Source organism: Pipra filicauda, unplaced genomic scaffold (assembly GCF_003945595.2).
Source record: "Pipra filicauda isolate LSUMZ 115617 unplaced genomic scaffold, ASM394559v2 scaffold91_size2508729_pilon, whole genome shotgun sequence".
NCBI lineage: Eukaryota > Metazoa > Chordata > Aves > Passeriformes > Pipridae > Pipra > Pipra filicauda.
The window spans coordinates 650,693-670,060 of NW_024105109.1; the positions used below are offsets into that span (position 1 = coordinate 650,693).

At 42.5% G+C, this 19,368-nt stretch overlaps 1 protein-coding gene across 1 annotated transcript in view; it reads left to right on the forward strand.

Moving 5' to 3' along the window:
• The first annotated feature begins 7,004 nt into the window (after nt 1–7,004).
• Nucleotides 7,005–19,368, forward strand: part of STT3B (STT3 oligosaccharyltransferase complex catalytic subunit B) — a 51,635-nt gene continuing 39,271 nt past the window's right edge. The window contains exon 1 of the mRNA XM_027733404.2: nt 7,005–7,519. Within this exon, the coding sequence (XP_027589205.1) occupies nt 7,287–7,519 (233 nt within the window). The 5' untranslated portion in view covers nt 7,005–7,286. The remainder of the gene's footprint in view (nt 7,520–19,368) is intronic.

Sequence of the window (19,368 nt, forward strand, 5' to 3'; positions counted from 1 at the left end):
TTTAGCAATTATGAATTATCTTTTAAAAAACTCATTTGAAATACTAACTGGATGTTTAAGTCTGGGGGCAGGTATCAGTAGCTAACTGGGAGCATGTATCAGCAAATGGCACAGAGTATCAATTGGGATTATAATGTCCTAAGACCTATAAAGTGGAAGGAATATTTAAAGGAGAGAAGCACAGAGCATTTAGCAGTAAGGATTAATTACTGTGGGATCAGTTTTCTCAGGATAGGATTTTAAACATTAAGATTCATTGTTTCAGAACACATACAATAAAGAAAAAAAAAACAAACCCACATGCCAGAATTCAACTGGATAACAATAAATCTGGGATTCAAGTACTACAGTCATTTACAAAGAAAAATTCCTGGGATAAGAATTAAAGACCTACAGATTAGATATCACAGAACATGGTGTCTCAATTCACATGTGGACAGAAGGCGGTAAAAGCCTCTTAGTAACTTTACTGCAATACAGCAGGTTTTCTCTTCTGATGCCTTTAATCATCTGATCCACTGCAGCAGCCAAAAATATTCAAGTCAAAGTCATAAAGTAGTCATTGCTGAATTCTCTTCTTGACAATGGAGTCTTCACTTCAGATCCATATGCAGGGATGGGTTGAAATTACACTATCCTAAAGCACCCATAAGCGTCTGTTTTGTATTGTATCATGCATTTTGGCACAGTTTATTCCACAACAAACTCACTTAAACTCTTTTGAAATTCTGATGCAGTTTTTAATGCAGCATCTGACCAGAAGAATACCTACAAGTAATCTAGAAAACAGCAAGGAGAGACTGAATTGTTATCAAGAGAAAAGCACTAGAAAAAATCCATTGTAAACTTTTCTTTCCTCAAGGCTATGCACATTTAGACTACAAACCCAATTATGGAAAAATACTGCACAATACTTAGAGTGAAATTTTCAGGCATGGGGAATTCTTTGCTAATATTGTACCACACAGCCTTCAATTTTTTTTGCCGCTGAATAAGTTAATGCACTGAAGTATTCTTTGATACTGTAGAAGAACCTCCCAATTCAAATAAGATGCTCAAACTTAACAGCTGAACTACAATCAGAAGAGTTAATCTCTGATGAACTGTGGCAACAGACAATGTGCAAACAAAACCCTCTTCCCCTTCCCTACAAGCTGGGTGGAATGTTCTGGTGCAGGAGGCAATGAAGGAAAATACAACTCAAAGGTAATCAAAATCCCACCAAGAAAAAACTCTCACTGATTTCAACAGGCTTTTAACAACAACAAAAAATAATTTTCTTTCCCCTTTGCCTCTCTGTTCTTTGCTGCTTCCACATATCTCACCTGATGCTGTAATAGCAGCTGGTGTTACAGCTAACAGCAGAATGCCTCTTTCCTGTATTCTGCTCTCTCCTTTCACTTAAATCTAGTGACAAAATTCACCTTAATTGCAACCAAGCAGCACAAGATTTCATATACTTAAAATGGATATAACTCTCTCCCTACTCCCCAGAGTTTGGCTTTACCCTCTAGCTGGTTCCCTTAGCAGTTTTGCTGTTCCAACAAAACATTTTAATAAGACCCAGTATCTACAATATCTAGGTACCTGGCATTTACATGTTAAACATCACACTTCAGATGTGCCGTTTTGTGATGTTCCTGACGAAAATGGCCTTTTTTAAAACTTAATTTTTTTGGCTGATCATCCCCAAGGCAGCACTTTCCTTATTACTAGAAAGAATAAAATGAAAGTTTTGCAAAAACACTTGACTGCAGCATTTGCCAAGAACAACGGAGTTCTGGTTAAGGTGCTACTCTTCAAGAAAGGTACTTCAGAGGTCCACAGGTTTTAAATGTTGCACAGTGCTAGTGCATGTGGGCTAGAAAATACACATATAGAAGGTTGAGTATGGCATTTTTTTTATTTATTTAAAGAAAGGCCCAGTGTGTGCCTCTTCCTCAGCTTTTCTAACACGAGATGAAGACTTAGAAGGCCTGGCACCAGCCCACCAGATCGAAAAGCCCCATTTCTTCATAAGTAGAGACAGGCTGATGCAAAAGGTAATGGTGGCAAAAGAACATGCCAGGGGTTGGCCAGGGAGAGCAAAAAGCATTGTGATTCCTGTCAGGCCCGTGCATGTAAACTGGAGGGATTTTTACTACTGTACAGGTCATGGGAAAGGAAATTAAGCAGGATAATTAAGACAGGAGAAGCAGAGAAGCAACATCAACATATGTTTAAACTAGTGGAAAGAAAGAGGAGAAATTACCAGTAGAACACTGTGAGGTTTTTGCTCCACTGTTATTGAATTAAATGCTAGATGAAGGCCTTGTCTCAACACTCGAGTTGTGCCATTTCTATTCAAATCAATTACAAACCTCACTGTAGTTACTCAGGTGCAAAGCTCTTTGTAGACAATCTTTTATCAATTTACAACAAGCTTAAGTGATTTAAACACATCCACAAAGGGTTGCAGCTGCTGAATTAAACCAATTTAAAAATTATTTTAAACTCATGTCATTTTGTCTATACGGAGACCAATAGATAGTGAATTTTTAAATGTATTAAACCTCAGATTCCCAAAGATAATTATGGGCAATAGTATTATGTTTTCTCTCATTTAAACACCGTCACACATTTTTAAACAAGGATCATCTGAGCACTGATAGCTGAAATCAAGCATCCTCTACCACATCAAGTTATGCCAGACTGTGCTACTCTAATATTCTTCAGTTCAGGAAGTATTTTATTATTAATTTCTAAAACCATCCTCAAAAAAATCTTAACACCAAGCTTTATAACTTGTTCAGCTGCAGGACCACAAAGTTGGAAAGATTTTTTAAAGAGACTTGTTTATTCACCTCAAACCTGAACTGCCCTTCAAATGGCTTTCTAAACCAAGGTGCCTACTCCCGTTAATAAACACTGATAATTGATTCTAATGATTTTTGGTGAAAAGCATGAATTGTTCCCAACAACCATGACTTTCTACTTCTGATTCGTGATTTATTACCTGGATGTGTCCACAAGCAAATTTTTCTGCACCAATTTTGTCTGCCATTATTTCAGTAGAAGACTGAACATCAGTGACACATGGTAGCTGTGTTGAGGAATGAGGAGCTTTCATCTGACATTTTCCTATATGCAGCTCCACAACTTTCAAGATGTTCTAGTTTGTACAATCATAACATGAATTCTGCACTTGGCATTTTCCTCTGTATAATTCCATTATTAAGGAAGCTTGGAAATGAAAGATTTTTTTTTCTTAAGGTATTTGGCTCTTATTTTACATGTTCAGAATAGGAAACTGATTTTCTGTGATCATAATCACTATGTGTAATCACTATGCAAAGTCAACTCCACAGTCACTAACATGGACATTTTTGTGGGGTTTTGTGTTCAAAGAATGCACCACCACACACAGTGGAACAAATCAAAACAAATTACCTTGAAACAAATCAAAGAACACAAGACGATATGATGGGGGGGAGGGGAAAATAAATATTAAAATAAAATAAAATAAATAAAATAAAATAGGTGGAAAACATCTTTCCCTGTCAAGTTATTAGTATGGGTTGAACACAGTTTCCAGTAGGCACATTTTGCATCTCCTCTACAGAAATGTACCTTCCCTTACTGTCATGGCAGTATTGTATTAAAGTCACCAAATCCTTCCATCTAACAATAGGAGTCTCTCATTTTCTTCCATTTGTGTGCATTTGTTTGACTGATTTTAAAGTAAGACTATTAAACCTTATTTCATACAAAAATTCAAACAATATATTTACAGAAACATTAATAAAAGCTTTTATTAGAACTGTGCTTTTGCTGCCACTAAATTTCATTGCCCAAGCTCTAAGATATTCAACAGGACAGACTTTTGAATGGTTTGAAAATGAATAGGCAACAATATAATTTGTTACCAATGACAAAGAAACACTTTACCATTAGTCAGTGTTCAAATAAATCACATTGTCTAGGCTTGTCTATGCTCAAAAAATTGTCTGATCTAACTCTGACAATATAGTCAGAATGATATAACCTCCCTGTTGCAAGTAAAAGTTATAGCACAGAAATTTAAAGTAAACACCATATAACCTCATCCACACCATGACACGCAATAACTTTTATATAAATCAGATTTCCAATCAAGGAAAGTTAACACTGGTAGTAAATTTTACATAAAAAGAAACTCTGATATACACATTTTTTTCCCAGCTAATATGAATCATCAGTCCTTTTTGGTTCCTTAACATGTAGAAAAATGACTGGGGAGAGAGGAAAACACAAGGTATTCTATGTACCACACTGCCATTTAAAGCAGCTCCTGTGCTGCATCATTAAGCTTGAACGCTGTTACCAAAAACAAGATCCCAAGTGGGAGAATGGAAACTCAGAAAAGTAGACCAAGACTGACCCTGCTGTAAAATCAGCCAGTACCTCTTAGAAAACACTTGATAGCTGCAAATTTCTGGTCACGTTTCTCTGTGTTCATGAGCCAATTAAAGAAAAATCCTTCACTTGAAATGTCAGTTGGTCAGCTCATTAAAAAAAGCTTCACTGACAATACTAGAAAAGGGGCAAATGTCTGACTTGGTCTATCTCAAATATATTACTGGCCTACTTAAAAAAGAATAAGAAAGAACATGGTATTAAAAGCAACAACAACAAACAAACAAACCACAACCAACACAAACAAACACCCACCAAATAAAAATTTAGCCTTTTAAGAGCCAGATTCAGCAAAACTGAATCTCAAAATCTGCTGCAAGATTTCCTAAGCCTTATGCTAAAAGAGTATGTGAAATGGAGTCCTTTAGGAGCAACAGTGCATCAAAGTGTTCATACTAAAACACATACACACACCCTACAATACAGTAGCTCTGCTTTCAAATACAGTGACCAAGTCACAGCTGTTGACTAATGCAGGGATTGAGGAAAAATAGTTGCATTCTCTACAGATTGTTAAAGCTTTCCACTAAAGCAATAACTTTAATGGAGTGCTGCATCCAACTCTGGGGGCCCCAGCACAGGAAGGACATTGATGTGTAGGAGAGAGTCCAGAGGAGGGCCATGAAAATGATTGGAGGGCTGGAGCATCTCTCCTATGGAGACAGGCTGAGAGTCAGGGTTGTTCAGCCCGGAGAAGAAAAGGCTCCAGGGAGACCTTACAGCACCTTCCTGTACCTAAAGGAGGCCTACAGAAAAGCTGGAGAGGGACTTTTTACATGGGTGTGAGTGACAGGACAAGGAGTAACAGCTTCAAACTACAGAAGGTAGGGTTACGTTGGCTGTTAGGAGGATATTCTTTGCTGTGAGGGTGGTGAGGCTGGAACAGGTTGCTCAGGGAAGTTGTGGATGCCCCATCCCTGAAAGCATTCAAGGTCAGGTTGGATGGGGCTTGGAGCAACCTGGTCTGGTGGAAGGATCCCTGCCCATGGCAGGAGGGTTGGAATTACATCTTTAAGGTACCTTCCAACACAAACCATTCTAGTTGTCTAATAGAAAGGTTTCCACTTTGCTTACAAAGAAACATACTGTTTTCTTCCTTTGGCAAACAAAATAAAACCAGGGACAACAGCAAGGACTAACTAGAAATATATTAGCCAACTAAGGCCCAGTGTAGTCCCAATCCATACAAGAGAAATTGAACTGCATGTCTTCAGGACCTCTGAAGAGCCACAGTTGTGTACCCAAGGGAATGCCCAGACCTCAGACAACAAAACCCAAGCTAATTAATTTCAAAAATGCAGCCCTACATAAAAGCCACAAAATGAGCTGTGGGTGTAAACAGCACCAACAGCCATGCACTTTTTTTTATTCTGCCTGTGCTTGGTATCATACTTTTTCTAAAAGCAGGCTGTCCCCTGCCATCTCAGGGTAGAACAAAGGTCAGCCTGACCACTCAAACAGCATTGACTGTGCAACCTCTGTAGCCTTCAGTTTTCTCCACTTTCTTCTTGTAACTACAGGTTTCACAAAATATTTGAGGAAGCTACAAGGCTTCCAAATAGCATCTCAATGTGAAAACTCCTAAAAGAGAAGTAAATGGGAAAAAAAAAAAATTGTCCCCCTGCACAAAAGCCAAGGTTTCCATGTGCTGGTCTCCGTGCCTGACCAAGGCAGTGGAGTCACTGTCCCTGCAGTTGTTAAAGACTGGACGCGGCACCACGGTCTAGCTGACAACGTGGTGCTGGGTCATAGGTTGGACTCGATGATCTCAGAGGTCTTTTCCAACCTAATTGATTCGCTGATTGACTCTGCGAAAGCGCTCCCAGCAGAAGCAAGTGGCGCACCCAGGACTCTCCCTGACCGTGCCCCTAGGTACTCCGCCCAACTGCCCGAGGGAGAAGCTCTCCTACGTTCCTTGGCGCGGCCAACGCGGTTTCCACCGAGACAATCAAACATTCCCGAGAAGCGGAGCTACCGCCCGCGCGCCCGTGGGCTCGCCACGCCCCCGCCCCGCGGACTCCAGCTCCCGACGTGCTCTGGGGCGGCGCGGAACATGCCGGGAACGGGAACGGGAACGACACCGCCCCGCCGGCCCACCAGCACCGCAGCGCCCTGGCACGGCGCCGGGGGGCGTCTGAGGGCGCCCACGTGACTCGCACGTCGCGCTCCGATTGGCGTAAACAGCTGTCAGTCACTCCCGCCAACGTCTAGCAACGGGCACAACGTCCCCCCGCGCGTGCTGCCGCGCGGCTCCGATTGGCTGCTCGGGGCCGGCCCCGCCCCTCTTATATACCTGTCGCTCCGTGACAGGCCGTCCCCGGAGTTCCTGTTAGAGGGGCGCTACCGGCGGGGACTGGCCCTTCCCCTCGCCTTCTCATGGGAGCCCCGCCCTCCCCCTGTAACTCCTCCCGCTCCGGTGGGGCGGCAATGTCAAACCTCCCGCTCGGGAGGGAGGAAGGGAGGCCCCGATCCGCTCGGGTCCCGTCCGCGGCCCCTCCCCTGCAGAGCCCCCCCCCCGCCCCGTCGCTCTGCTCCTGGGAGCCGCGCGCGCGCCCGTCGCCTTCAGCCCCGCCCCTTCGCCCCCAGGCCCCGCCCCCCGGGCTCGCCCGCGCCGCGCCGTGTTCCCGCCCGCGGCGGGGGATGGGGACGGTGACGGCGGTAGGAGGCAGAGCCCGGGTGCGCCAGGAGGCGGCGGGCAGTCCGTGAGGAGCCCCGAGAGGGAACGGGCGGGCTCCGCCTCTCGCCGAGCCTCCCTCCCCCTGCCCTTCCTCCCTCTCTCCCCTCCCCTCCTCCGCCTCCTCCCCGCACGCGCCGGGCGGAGGGAGAGGCTGCGAGGGAGCCCCGGGTACAACATGGCGGAGCACTCGGCCCCCGACCACAAGCACAGACCCGCCGCCAACTCCGCGGCGCCGCTCCACAGCCGCGCCGGGGCCGCCGGCGGCCTGTCGGGGGGCCTGTCGCAGCCGGCGGGCTGGCAGTCGCTGCTCTCCTTCACCATCCTCTTCCTGGCCTGGCTGGCCGGGTTCAGCTCCCGGCTCTTCGCCGTCATCCGCTTCGAGAGCATCATCCACGAGTTCGACCCCTGGTGAGTCCCCACCGCCGCCGCCGCCGGGCAGGACGGGGCGGCGGGAAAGCAGCGCGCCATGAGCGGGGCGGGGGGACACCCGCACCTTCCCCCCGCCGTGGCCCCCCCCGCCCCACGCTCCGCCAAGTTGCGCCCTGCGGAGGGAGCCGAGAGCCACGGCCGCGCTGGGAGCCGGGGAGGGGGGACGGAAGGAAGGCGCTGCGGACGGGACACGCTGTGGCAGGTCGGAGGGAGTGTGAGGGGTCGGCGCCGCGGGGCGGGAGAAGGGAAGCGGTGCTGGGCGCTTGGGTGTCCCCGGCGGCGGAGACCGCGGGAACGGGGAGGCGGCAGTTCCCCCGGATCCCTTGGAGTTGCGGCAGGACTCTCCGAGGGGCGCGGGGAAAGTTGTGGCGCTGTCAGGGAATTGGGAGCCGGGCGGGAATCGGGGGTTGGTGGCGAAGCAGTTGTGCCAGACGTGACCCGCGTCCCGGTCGTGGTCCTGCTGTCGCGGCGCCGGTCCCAGATGTGCTGTGCGGCTTCCCGGAGTGATCTTTCCTACAGTCCTTGTCGGCCGGGGAGGGAGGAGGGTGAGGAATGCACTGCAGGAAGTAATCTTCATAAAAGTGACTTGAGGGATTAGAGCGAAATGGGTGACATTGATTTACTGCCAGGTGTTTCGAAGCTGCGTTTCTGAGCCCAAGGACTTTTGCTCTTTCCTACACATCTTAGTTTTTCCAAAGATTGCTTTCCCTCCTGTAGAAGCCGTCTGTTCTTTTTCCCTGTTGGAGGGGACTGAAACCATTTTATGTATGAGATCAAGAAATGCTGCGCTCGTTCCTTGCAGCAAGGCGAAGTGAAAGATGACGAGACTTGTGGGGCAGGTTTGGTTTTTTTTTTAGTGCAAAAACGTGACAATGAATTTTTATACTAGTGGCTACTTCATCCTGGGAATCCGTGGGGTTTTTAGAACTTTAAGTAGGATAAGCGCCAAATGACTTTAGAATAATGAATTCTCAGGTTTTAATTTAAAATTTTATGTCTTGGGTGTTAATTGCACGAAGGAAGGAGATGCTTCGTTTTGCAATGCACGGTAGATATTCTGGGTTAAGATTAATCTGAAATTGTTACTGAAATTTGTTGCTGTACTTCTCTGCAAAGCACGGACTCCACTTTCATAGTTTCAAAAGCACAACTTCCTCTTTTCTAGCTAGCTTTTCCCCCCTCGTTTCTTCCCCCCCCCAAATGTAATCCATTCACAAATCATGGCTCAGAATAGTCGATGGAGAACAAGGAATTGCTTTGTTTTTAAATGCTGTCTGAAGGAATAAAGCTTTGTGATGTGAAAGCCAAGTATCTCAAAATATCTTCAAACTGTCAAGTAATTGCCGATGATTTAAGTGTTTTTCTGCAAACACAAATGAATAGAAGGAATGCAAACTTTCAATTAATGAAGTTAACAACGGGGGGAGTATAAGTTAAACACATCTACAATGAGACTGTGAACCTGAGGTTGTATCCTGGTTCTCAGGCTCTTCTGTCCAAATTTAAGCATAAAGGCTTTCCTTTCTATCATAGAGGAAACTTTTAAGCATGCAACCTACATTTTTGTGCAACTTTATCAGATTTTTATAGTCAAGGCTCATCCTTGTTGGATAAATGGAAATTTTACAGTGTTGAGTTGCGTAACTTTAGTTATTAAGCCCTGAAGGACACTAAAATGGTGCTATGGGAGTTAAGTTCGTAGTCATGATACGGCTGTAAAGATAAACTCCTGGTTTAAAGCAATGTGTAAATTGATGCAAAGTCATCTTCCTGAGTACACAAACAGAAGGCATTGCTGCCCGTGCTGTTCTATGTACCTTTGTTAATTAGAGAATAGATGAAGTTGACAAAACTCATTGATTTTAATGCAGGTCTGTGAGAAGCAGTTGAAATGTCAAGAATCATGCCAGTGTTGTGTTGCTGCATGCCAGAAATGGTAGAGGCAAATGCACTTAAGTTAATTAGTAGGAAAGCAAACCTAAAATGGTAGAAACTGAGGGAAAACAAAGGGCTTTCTCTATTGCAGCAGCGTTATTGGTGGAAAGAGTAAAAAATGATGTTGCTCTCTTAAATAGTGTCAAGTAGCTAGGTAGGAATGGTTTTTCATAGTTGGAAGGATCTTACAAGTCTGAATGTATTGTGGGAAAGGAGCTTATGAAAACAGATTAAAAGCAGTGCTCTATTTTCATTTTTTAGCCGCTTCTTCAGCAGCTTCTCCAGGTAAACTGGATTTTCCTCTTTTTTCTTTTTTCTTTTTTTTTTTTTTTCTCCAGGTCAGTGGCTGTAGTCTTTCCTGGTAGAAAAGTTCCATATTTTTCTCAATTTCTTTGGCTTTTTCTGTCAAGCTTGCATAGGATATCTTGCAATGTGTTGATAAGTCTGTCACCTATTCTCTAGTATTCATTTTGTGATCCAAAAGGATCACAAAAGGGGAAGCTGAGGTATATCTGATAAAATGAGGAGCATTAGGCAAATAATTTATTCTTTTGAGTGGAAAAATATTGTTGCCTCTAAGGTGCAGAAAGCTTTCCCATTTACTTAAGCATCACTTTTCTGGTATGGACATATGAAACAGGATGTCTAAGGTGGGAAGAAGGGCAGGACTGGATTTTCTACATATTAATTGAATCAAATACAACTTTTTTTTATTTTCCTAACATCCCTTTCAAGCTGCCTTTCTGACAATAAAATTAAGGTTTGATTCGGGATGGAGGGAAGGTTTGCTTGTTTTATAAAATCAACCACTGAGACTCACTCAGGTTGGCATCTCTTCCAGAAATGACCCAAATGTAGTACTATAGACCAAGGCAGTAGAGAGAGGACAGTGTTTGATTTTGATCTTTGTTAAAATATAAAACATTCTTCCTGTGCAAAGAAGAAACAAACTGGTTTTGAGGTCACTGTGCTGTCACTTAAGAGCTTGTGACCTTTCATCATCACCAGGATTACTGGGGGGTTTTTTCACACTCTTTCACACTCTTTCGTGTAGTATGCCACTTTATTTCGTTTTATTTCTCACGTCTTGTTTACTTTCCATACTTGAGCTGGTCCAAGGACTTTTTGGCAGCTTCTAGGTCAGGTGAGCTGATACAAGAAGTCGGGCAGCACTGACATTAAGCTGTGCCATTGACAGGCCAAGAACTTGAAACATGAATAGCGATGGTACATTGGAATGGACAGGTTTTGTGTCTGATTCATCTGTTGTGTGGTTTGGCAGCTGGGTGGACCAAGAACTTAATTTCTGTATTACGTACACACAAGTGCGCAGTGAAAGCTTTTCATGAAAGTACAACAGCGTATTTAACTCAGTTGTCAAGTGAGAGCATTCCTTCTGTCAGATGTTGCCTTAAATGCCAGCATGGCTTCTGAACCAGGGCAACCAAAATTATGGAACGCCAACAGGGGCTACTTTCCATTTGCTGGTTTTCTAAAGTACAGCTCCAGCATGCCCATATGCTATTTCATTTGGCTGCTTGTATCATGTATATGTATATAGAATAATCTATATGTGTAGTATATGTAGAAGGTATATATATCTAGCGGGACTGTTGCATTCTGGTACTGCTACTAACTGAAATTGTAACAACTTTTGGTACATCAGTAGTCTTCAGAGAGTGCTGTCAAAATAGCAGCATTCATTCTGTTTGCACAGTTCTTACCATTAAGTCACACGTGTGAGAACTGTATCTGAATCATTAATCATATCCCATGACGTTAGATCTAACTTCTGTCTTTCCCTGAGAATTTCAACATCTTGCTAAAAGCCAGATTAATATCAGATACCGTAGTGAAAGCTTTCTTAAGCTGGAATGCAGAAGCTGGTATGTCTGAGCATGAGACCATCTCTGTACCAGTTTGCATGTGCAGGATGGCACACACCAGTGTGGCCTTTGTCAGGTACATTTGCCTACTTATTCCTGCCGGGAATGTTGTCTCCTACTGCCCTGCCAGTTCCTGACAGCACTACCTCAATCTCCTACACATCTTTGCCTCTTCCAAACCAGCAGCATTGATCGCTCAAACCACCAGCTATTTACCTGCCATTAGGGTGACCATTGTTTATTGTACCTCACTGAGGTCATAATTGTGCTGGTGGCAAGTACGGGTTTTACATATGAAAACGATGCACTTTCTCGTCACTGATACCATCATCTACCGTTAGTGGGCTTTGCTGAATGGGGAGGAACTGGTGAAAATAAACATAAGGTCAGTGTCATTGCTTGTATTTCAGAGGCAGATAGGTTAAAGGAAGTTGAGATTTTTATCTGAGGCACTGTCAAAAAGACAGGTTTTGCTGCATTCAAATCATGTTTGCCAGATGGATTCTTGAGCTGTTATGAACTTCTTCCATTAATGAAAATATAATTTAACACCTATAAATATGACATGAAAGCTTCATTAAAATACAAAGTGTGACTCAAGTGAACATTAGAAGTGGTATGTGGAATTGATCGATCACTGGAGGTTGTGTAAATGTGCTGTTTTAGTTGGGAGAGAGTAAGGTTGCGGGATTATGTTGTAGTTAGCTGATCTGATGGTTGCCTTCTGTAGTAGTTCTCCTCTGTCACCCACTGGGCAGTCCTGCTTTTTTCTTTGTGCTTGCTATAAAGAAGTCATAGTAAGTTGATTCAATGAGGTAAACTTCAAAATACTGTAACATTTTAGTTCCCTAAGCCTGTTCACCACCAGTTTTTCATATTACAGTTTAGCCTCTTATTTTTAAGGAAGCATATGAACATTGGGAAGGAATGTAAATAGTGACTGACTTTAGAGGGTAACCTGAGATTCAGTGATAGAGTGAAGAAATGTATACATATAAAGACAGAGCATGTTAAGACACTGGAGCAACAGGAATGATGAAAGAAGAGGTGAATGAGGGTAGTTAAGCTGGTATTCATAAGGAGAGGGAGAAAAATCATGTAAAGAGGATGATAGTGTTGATAATCTCAATTAACAGTGCCCACCCAGGTAATTCATCTGGCCATGGCTTACCTACTAATGACTCTTCTTGCTGGGTAAACAGACAGCAGATTGTACAGAAAATGTGTTCTTGAGGGATGGCAGCCATTTTTGTCTCCAAACTGCTGTCTTGTTGGAGCTTTCAGCCCATCCCAGTCTTGTTGAAGGGGAGGGAGTACATGAATGTGGATCTGTTTAGGAAATATTTCCCACAGATTTTAAGATTGTTTTCCAAAACAATTCCTTTTGTTTATAATCTTAGACAACTTCCAGACCTCAGGAAAGTGTTTGATTCCAATCCAGTTTGAATATAATCACTTTGAATTGATTTTGAGATGTTGCAAATGTCGTGAGATTAATATTAAAAACTTGCTATACTGTCTTCATTCATAACTTTTTTGATTCTATGAAATAAGTATTACTATTTTATTGGAATATTTTTTTTAAAGATTACATTCTTACTGTTAACATTTGAATGATGGAAGTTTTTCATGCTCTAGTAATACTAATAATTTTAGCAGAATTTCAGGTAGCTCAAACTAGTTTCTGCCATTTTATTTTAGTAGGAAAAATATTCTAGCATAGTCTCTAAATCTGATTCAGCAGAGCCTGTGTGTTCATGGAAGGAAAGGTTAGAGATGTGAGAATAGTCTACCAGGTTTCACCATCCCACCACCACCCACCCTTTAATGAGGAAGACCTAGATCAGACATCTTTTTTGATCACTTATTGCAGTATGACATGGATTGAGAAACTGTTAGCACAGGTTAGTCTAGCTTTTGGGGTTTCTAGATTGTAAGATATTGTTTAGCTGCTTGGAGGGAGCTGTTTTGTAGCCAAGTAAATTTTTCTATGAGGTCATTATGGCATTAACAGTCAAGATGATGTGCAGTTGACTGTACTGAACTTCTCCACTGCTTGTGAAATTGGTAAATATTAGAAATTTAATGGAAGGAGGATAATCTGGAAAAAGAACATTGGACAGAGTTGGAGGCACAGCTGAGACTGCTTTGTGAGTGGGGAGACCTCCGGCTAGATTTGTTCAGTTAGATTGATGCAGCTGAAAAGCAGTTCACTGTGTGGCCTCATAAAATAGCAGTCATGTAAGAATCAAACCTCTGCTCTACTATTGTCTTCTGTCATCTTTATTTAGCAAGTAGTGTTTCTTTCCTCACTTGCACAACTTGTAATTGGGGTGAAAACCTCATCAGATTTCATGTGGGTGCAGTAATGGGGTTATGCATGACAGGTAGGAGAGGCAGTACTCATAAAACACATGCCAGAGTATGGTTGAGTACAGACTATCCCTAGTCTCTGTGCAGTCTTCTTTTGGAAAACGTAAGAGGTGAGACAGAATGCTTGCAAAGTGTTGACCCTTTTATTGATTTATGGATAGTAGTGTGAAACATGAAAAGGAAAAGATATCCGAATGTTTTATGTTGGCTGCGTCAACTGAACCATCAAGTTTAGCTTTTAATGCCATGATTCTTTTTTTTTAATGGTCTTCAGCAAACACTCACAAACACTTGACTAACTAGCGCAAATGCTACAATGAAAATCCTTGAATGGACTTTTTTTGGCAGATATCCTATTATTTGAACAGCTTAGTATGTTCTGGTTTTAAAACGGAAATTTGATTTGATTACATAGGGTTAGGGTGGTTTATAAAGGTTACCTTTTGCTTCCTAACATGACTCTCTCTCTAATAGTCTCTTTTTTTGGCAGCCTATAACCCTAATACTCGTGTTTTTAAATCTGTCTCATGTTGAACTGGTGGGGGAAGGGGAGAATAAAAATTTTGCCCGGTACAGTTATCAGGAAAATTCAAAATCCTTTAGGAACTAATAGGTTTTGAGTGGGTTGGGGCTAGACTGAGGTTAGGGAGGTGTCTTTGCTGTTCCACAAGAATCTCTTCTGATTTAGTCAGGTTATTTTCCATTTAATGTCTGTCTGTGTATGTGTTGTAGACTTTCCTCCTTAATTTTTGAAAATTCCACTCTTGCAAGCCCTTTGAGGTATATTTGTAGTGACATTTAGGGCTGATCCTGAGGGCTTCTTTCTACTTAGCAAAGCCATTAGAGTGGCTGCTTTTGGAGCCTTTGGAGCCTGGACCCTGTAGCAGCATGTGCGGTGATGTTTTTATTATTATTAACTCTTTTAGCAGAACTTTTTCTAGCCATCAGTCTTACTACTTGTTTGGAGAACGAAGTAAACTTAGGACAAGTCTTGCTATTAGTCTTTTTATAGTATGTCCAACAGATAGACTTCATTTCCGGCCCCAGAGCTGAGCAGTTTGTGGTCTTCATCCAAGCTGTTACTGGGAGTCAAACTGAAGTGTTTTTAATGTGTCTGGGCTTGAGAGGTACTGTGACATTGACCCTAATGCTGCACCACACCTTACATAAGTTGAAGCAGCCCGAGGAATGAATTTAAGGACATAGATACAAACAAAATAGATCAGCTTCTGTATTTTGCAACTTAGTGCTGCTTTCCCAGGGTAAAAGCTCCATTGGCATACAGAGAATTAAATGCTTCCTATACTTCAGAAGTTCTTGCTGTTATGTGTGGCAGTATTCCTGTGCTTTAGGAAAAGAAATGGTCTGTTTTAAACAAAGAATAACTGAGTGTTTTTACATGAGTGCTTCTAAGAGCAGAAAGTGGTATTTAAAATGTCTGTCTGCTATAGGACACTGAAGTCTGGTATCATATGCTACTTTTTTAAGAGCCAATCTAACATAAATAACTGGGGTATGTGGACTGTAATGATAATTACTTCCAGGTGTTACAATGCTCATCATATAATTTTCTATGGCAGTGAATTTATATGGGTTATGTTAGTTTGTTAGGTAAAGAGCACGTTCAAGTTCTCTTCAGCTGATAATCCATGAAGAATTGCAAAACACCTTTTCAAAACTTCTCTCACTTAAACAAGCAAAATCCTTGGGGAAACTACATTGCAGTGGAGGATGTGAGTTTGACTTGATTATTGATTTTCGGTGGTGTTTTTAGTGGGATTGCTGTTATCTTCTAGACTGTTTAATACAGTATTATTTACATTTATGTAAAATAATGACTCACTGTATACATTGCCACTGTCTGTCCTGTTGTTTTAATATGGATTTTGCAGAAGGGAAAAATAGCGTGTAATTATGTAATTTTAAACTGTTTTAGCACGTGTAGCTGGGCAGCCTACATTTTTTTGTGAGTTCTGCATTCTCTTTTTGTGACTATTATACATAAATGGTAGCCAACTTCTTTAAATCCAAAAAGTATAGCTTTATTAATTTTTATTCCTATTTTCCCAATAGATGGATATGTTAACAAAATCTGGGTATGGAAACTACCTCTTTGAGGATGCAGCTGATTGGGAGGAATACTTGTGGAATACAATATGTGTGTGCTATCGACAGAGGATTTGAAAATACAGCAATACATTTTCTTGATGCAGAAGCAAAACAACAAATCAAGCCTTCTTGTCCAGAATACTTTTCTATATTTATCCATTTTTTTTAACTTTTTTTAGTAATCTATTGCATATGTTGAATGTGTTTCCTTCTTATTCTAAACTTATCCCAAGCAGGATTCAGAAAGTCAGTTAAGTAACTTAGAATTTCATAAATATTGTTTGAAATATTTATCTTGTAAAAGGCAGCTTCATCTTCATGGCTGAAATATTTGAGGTTGATCATTTGAGTATTAAAGGTCTTTAAAATGTCTTTAATTCATTCTCTGGCAATAGATAAAACGCCTTAAAGTTGCAATTCTTCTAATTTAGAAGGTCAGCAAAACAAAATTGGAGCTTTGGCGTTGTATCGATGTTAACAATATAAGTAAATGGGCGTCTCTTTGGCTCACTTTAGTGTAGAACGAGAACCATGAAAGCCAATGCAGTGTTTGAGTTTTCCAAGAAGTTGTGCAATGCTGCTGTGTTTTGACTATTTTATTCGTACTCAGGTTACAAGAACGATTTATCTAATGTCAGATGTCTGAAGTAACATTTGAAAAACTATTGCATGTGTCTCATAATTCATTTTACTCTGTAACAGTTTTAATCTTTCATTTGCCAAATAGAAAATGGATTATGGCACTGGAGAGACTACCTTAAATACTTGCAACGGTGTCTTAATTTGTGATATCTCAGGTAATCTACTGATAACAAATGTAATTATTTTCCTATGGCTAAACATGTTTAGGAGCCAAGGAATTTTTAGTGCTTTAATTTTGTGTTCTACCACTGCTTCACCAACGCTCGCCCCACCCTCCCACAGTAAAGCCCAATTTTTGCTTGGCAGAAGACTGGATGACATGTTTTGCGTGAAATACGTCATGCCCTGGTGGTCTAGTGGTTAGGATGCGGCGCTCTCACTGCCGCGGCCCGGGTTCGATTCCCGGTCAAGGAACTCCTCCGGGCAGATGGAGCTCGTCAGCCCTGTAAGGCCATCCATCTAAGAGAAGGTCACTCTAAACAAACCTACGTCCTGAGGACCTCACTGCCGCCGTCCAAGCTCGCTCAACCCCGGTAGATGAACCTCAGGATTAAAGGGTGGGCTCAGTTCAGCGCACACTGTGTCTCACCTAAAACATCCACTGTGCAGGCTCGAAGGGTTAATGACCTTTCCCAAATCTTCGTTCGCGAAGACTGGCCATGATGTGATGATGTAATTGTTTCATCACTGTTTTATTTTCTAGCTTTTCCTTTTGTGAGTCAACTTCAGGGTCCTTTTTTCTTTATGCTTCCAATGCACTGTAGTTTCAACACAATATACTTGGCTATGCTCATCATGGTTTTGCTTTGTGAGAGTATGTTCCATACGGTGCCATCTGCTGTCTTCTTTCAGGGCTACCTTCGAGCTGCAGAACAGCTTTAAATGTTAGCTGAATGGTACTTTTACCTGGGAAGTTAAGCAATGTTGTCCTCTGTCTCATTATCTAATGTGCTGTGCTGGAGTACCCATGGGTATCATTTGTGCATTGGAAAACACATGGAAGATAATTCCACAGGTTCCTTCGAGAACCTCCAGAAAGCTGCTGTGGCTGATAAGATGGGCGTTCAGACTGTTTTGAGTAAAGACTACCTCTGAATATCTACAGTACAACAAGCTGCTGCTGAGCTTGTCTTCACCAGTATAAATTTACCATATTTGCATCTAATCAAGTGAAGCGGTTCTCATGAATTTCCCATCATCTATTGGATGTTTCCTGGGATAGTTTTCTGCTGCATTAACAGGTTAAGGCAATTCGCAGAATTCTGGTAAGCGCAAGTGTCGGATCTGCAACTGCAAGCAGGGAGAGGAGAAACTCCCCTTTTCCAGTGGAAGAGAGCTATTGTGTTGGCACATCTTGTACCCTGATCCTATCGCAAGTACCCGTGAGTTCTCTGACCAGCAGGTCATGGGTGATTGAGGGGTGAACATACCAGTAGTTTCTGCTAAAGCTCTTTACTGTGCTGTAACTTCAAAAGTTTTACCATAAATAAGACTTAAATAGTTACATGGGATGTTTGGGATCTAGAGCTGAATCCCTTTTCTCAACAGGAAGGCTAACTCTAGTTTTCTAATTTAAATGCACATTTGTGGAGAGAGTTGAGAGGGCATACAGTCTGGTGGGGATTGAAGCATGAAAGGTCCTGGAGCAGGCCAGTTTAATTCCTGTCTGGAGAGCAAGGAGAGAGAAGATTTAGGATTGTGTGACCTAATAACTGTCCCTCGATAACTTCTGCTAGGCCCTTCCTGACAGCTCTCACACATCCTGTGCATTACACCACTTTCCAACCCCACCTGAAGTGCAACCTAACCTCTTGCTTTAGTATCCTTCTTCCCCCGTTTTCATGGGCAACCAGGCATTCATTTTGCCTTACACTGTTTCATGTGGCAATAGGGAAGCAGGGAAAGGCATAGTACCTCAGGTCATTACTTATGATTAAATAAAATGGCATTAGAAATGAAACTCATCCTTTTGCTATTAGAAGACAGAGGAGGACTGTAGCTTCCAAACTGTATATATCACTGTAGCAGGCTGGTCAAAGAGGTGATTTGGTTTTGAGAGGGCGTGTTCCTGGATGTGTGATAGAGGCAATGATGGGTGTAGTCTGTGAATATTTCTATAACAACAACTGTGACAGTTTCAAAGCATATGTGTGGAAACTGAGAGGAGAACTCATTGCAGTCTACAACTTTCTTATTAGGGGAAGTGGAGGAGCAGACACTGATCTCTATGGTGACCAGGCAAAGGACCCAAGGGAATGGTCTGAAGTTGTGTCACGGGAGGTTTAGGTTGGATATTAGAAAAAGATGCTTCACCCAGAGGGTGTCTGGGCACTGGAACAGGTTCCTCAGGGAAGGGGTCACAGCACCAGGCCTGACAGAGTTCAAGAAGCATTTGTATGATACTCTCAGGCACAAGTCTTGGGGATGGTCCTGTGCAGAGCTAAGGGTTGGACTCGATGATCCTTGTGGGTCACTTCCAGCTCAGCATATTCTGTAATTCTGTGTGTAACAAAGCCATAGTGCTGTCCACTCTCTTATATGGTTCTGAATCAAGGGCCATCTACCGCCACCACCTGCATCTCCTAGAACGCTTCCATCAACGCTGCCTCCGTACAATCCTAAACATCCACTGGTCGGATTATGTGACCAATACATCTGTTCTAGAACAAGCAGCAGTCACAAGTATTGAGGCCATGTTTCTGAGAACACAGCTGCGATGGGCAGGACACGTCTCCAGGATGAAGGACCACCGCCTCCCTAAGATCCTGCTTTATGGTGAACTTGCCACCGGCTGCCGCAAGAGAGGAGCCCCGAAGAGAAGATACAAGGACTCCCTGAAACAACATCTCAGCCTTGGCCCTATTGATCACCATAACTGGTCTA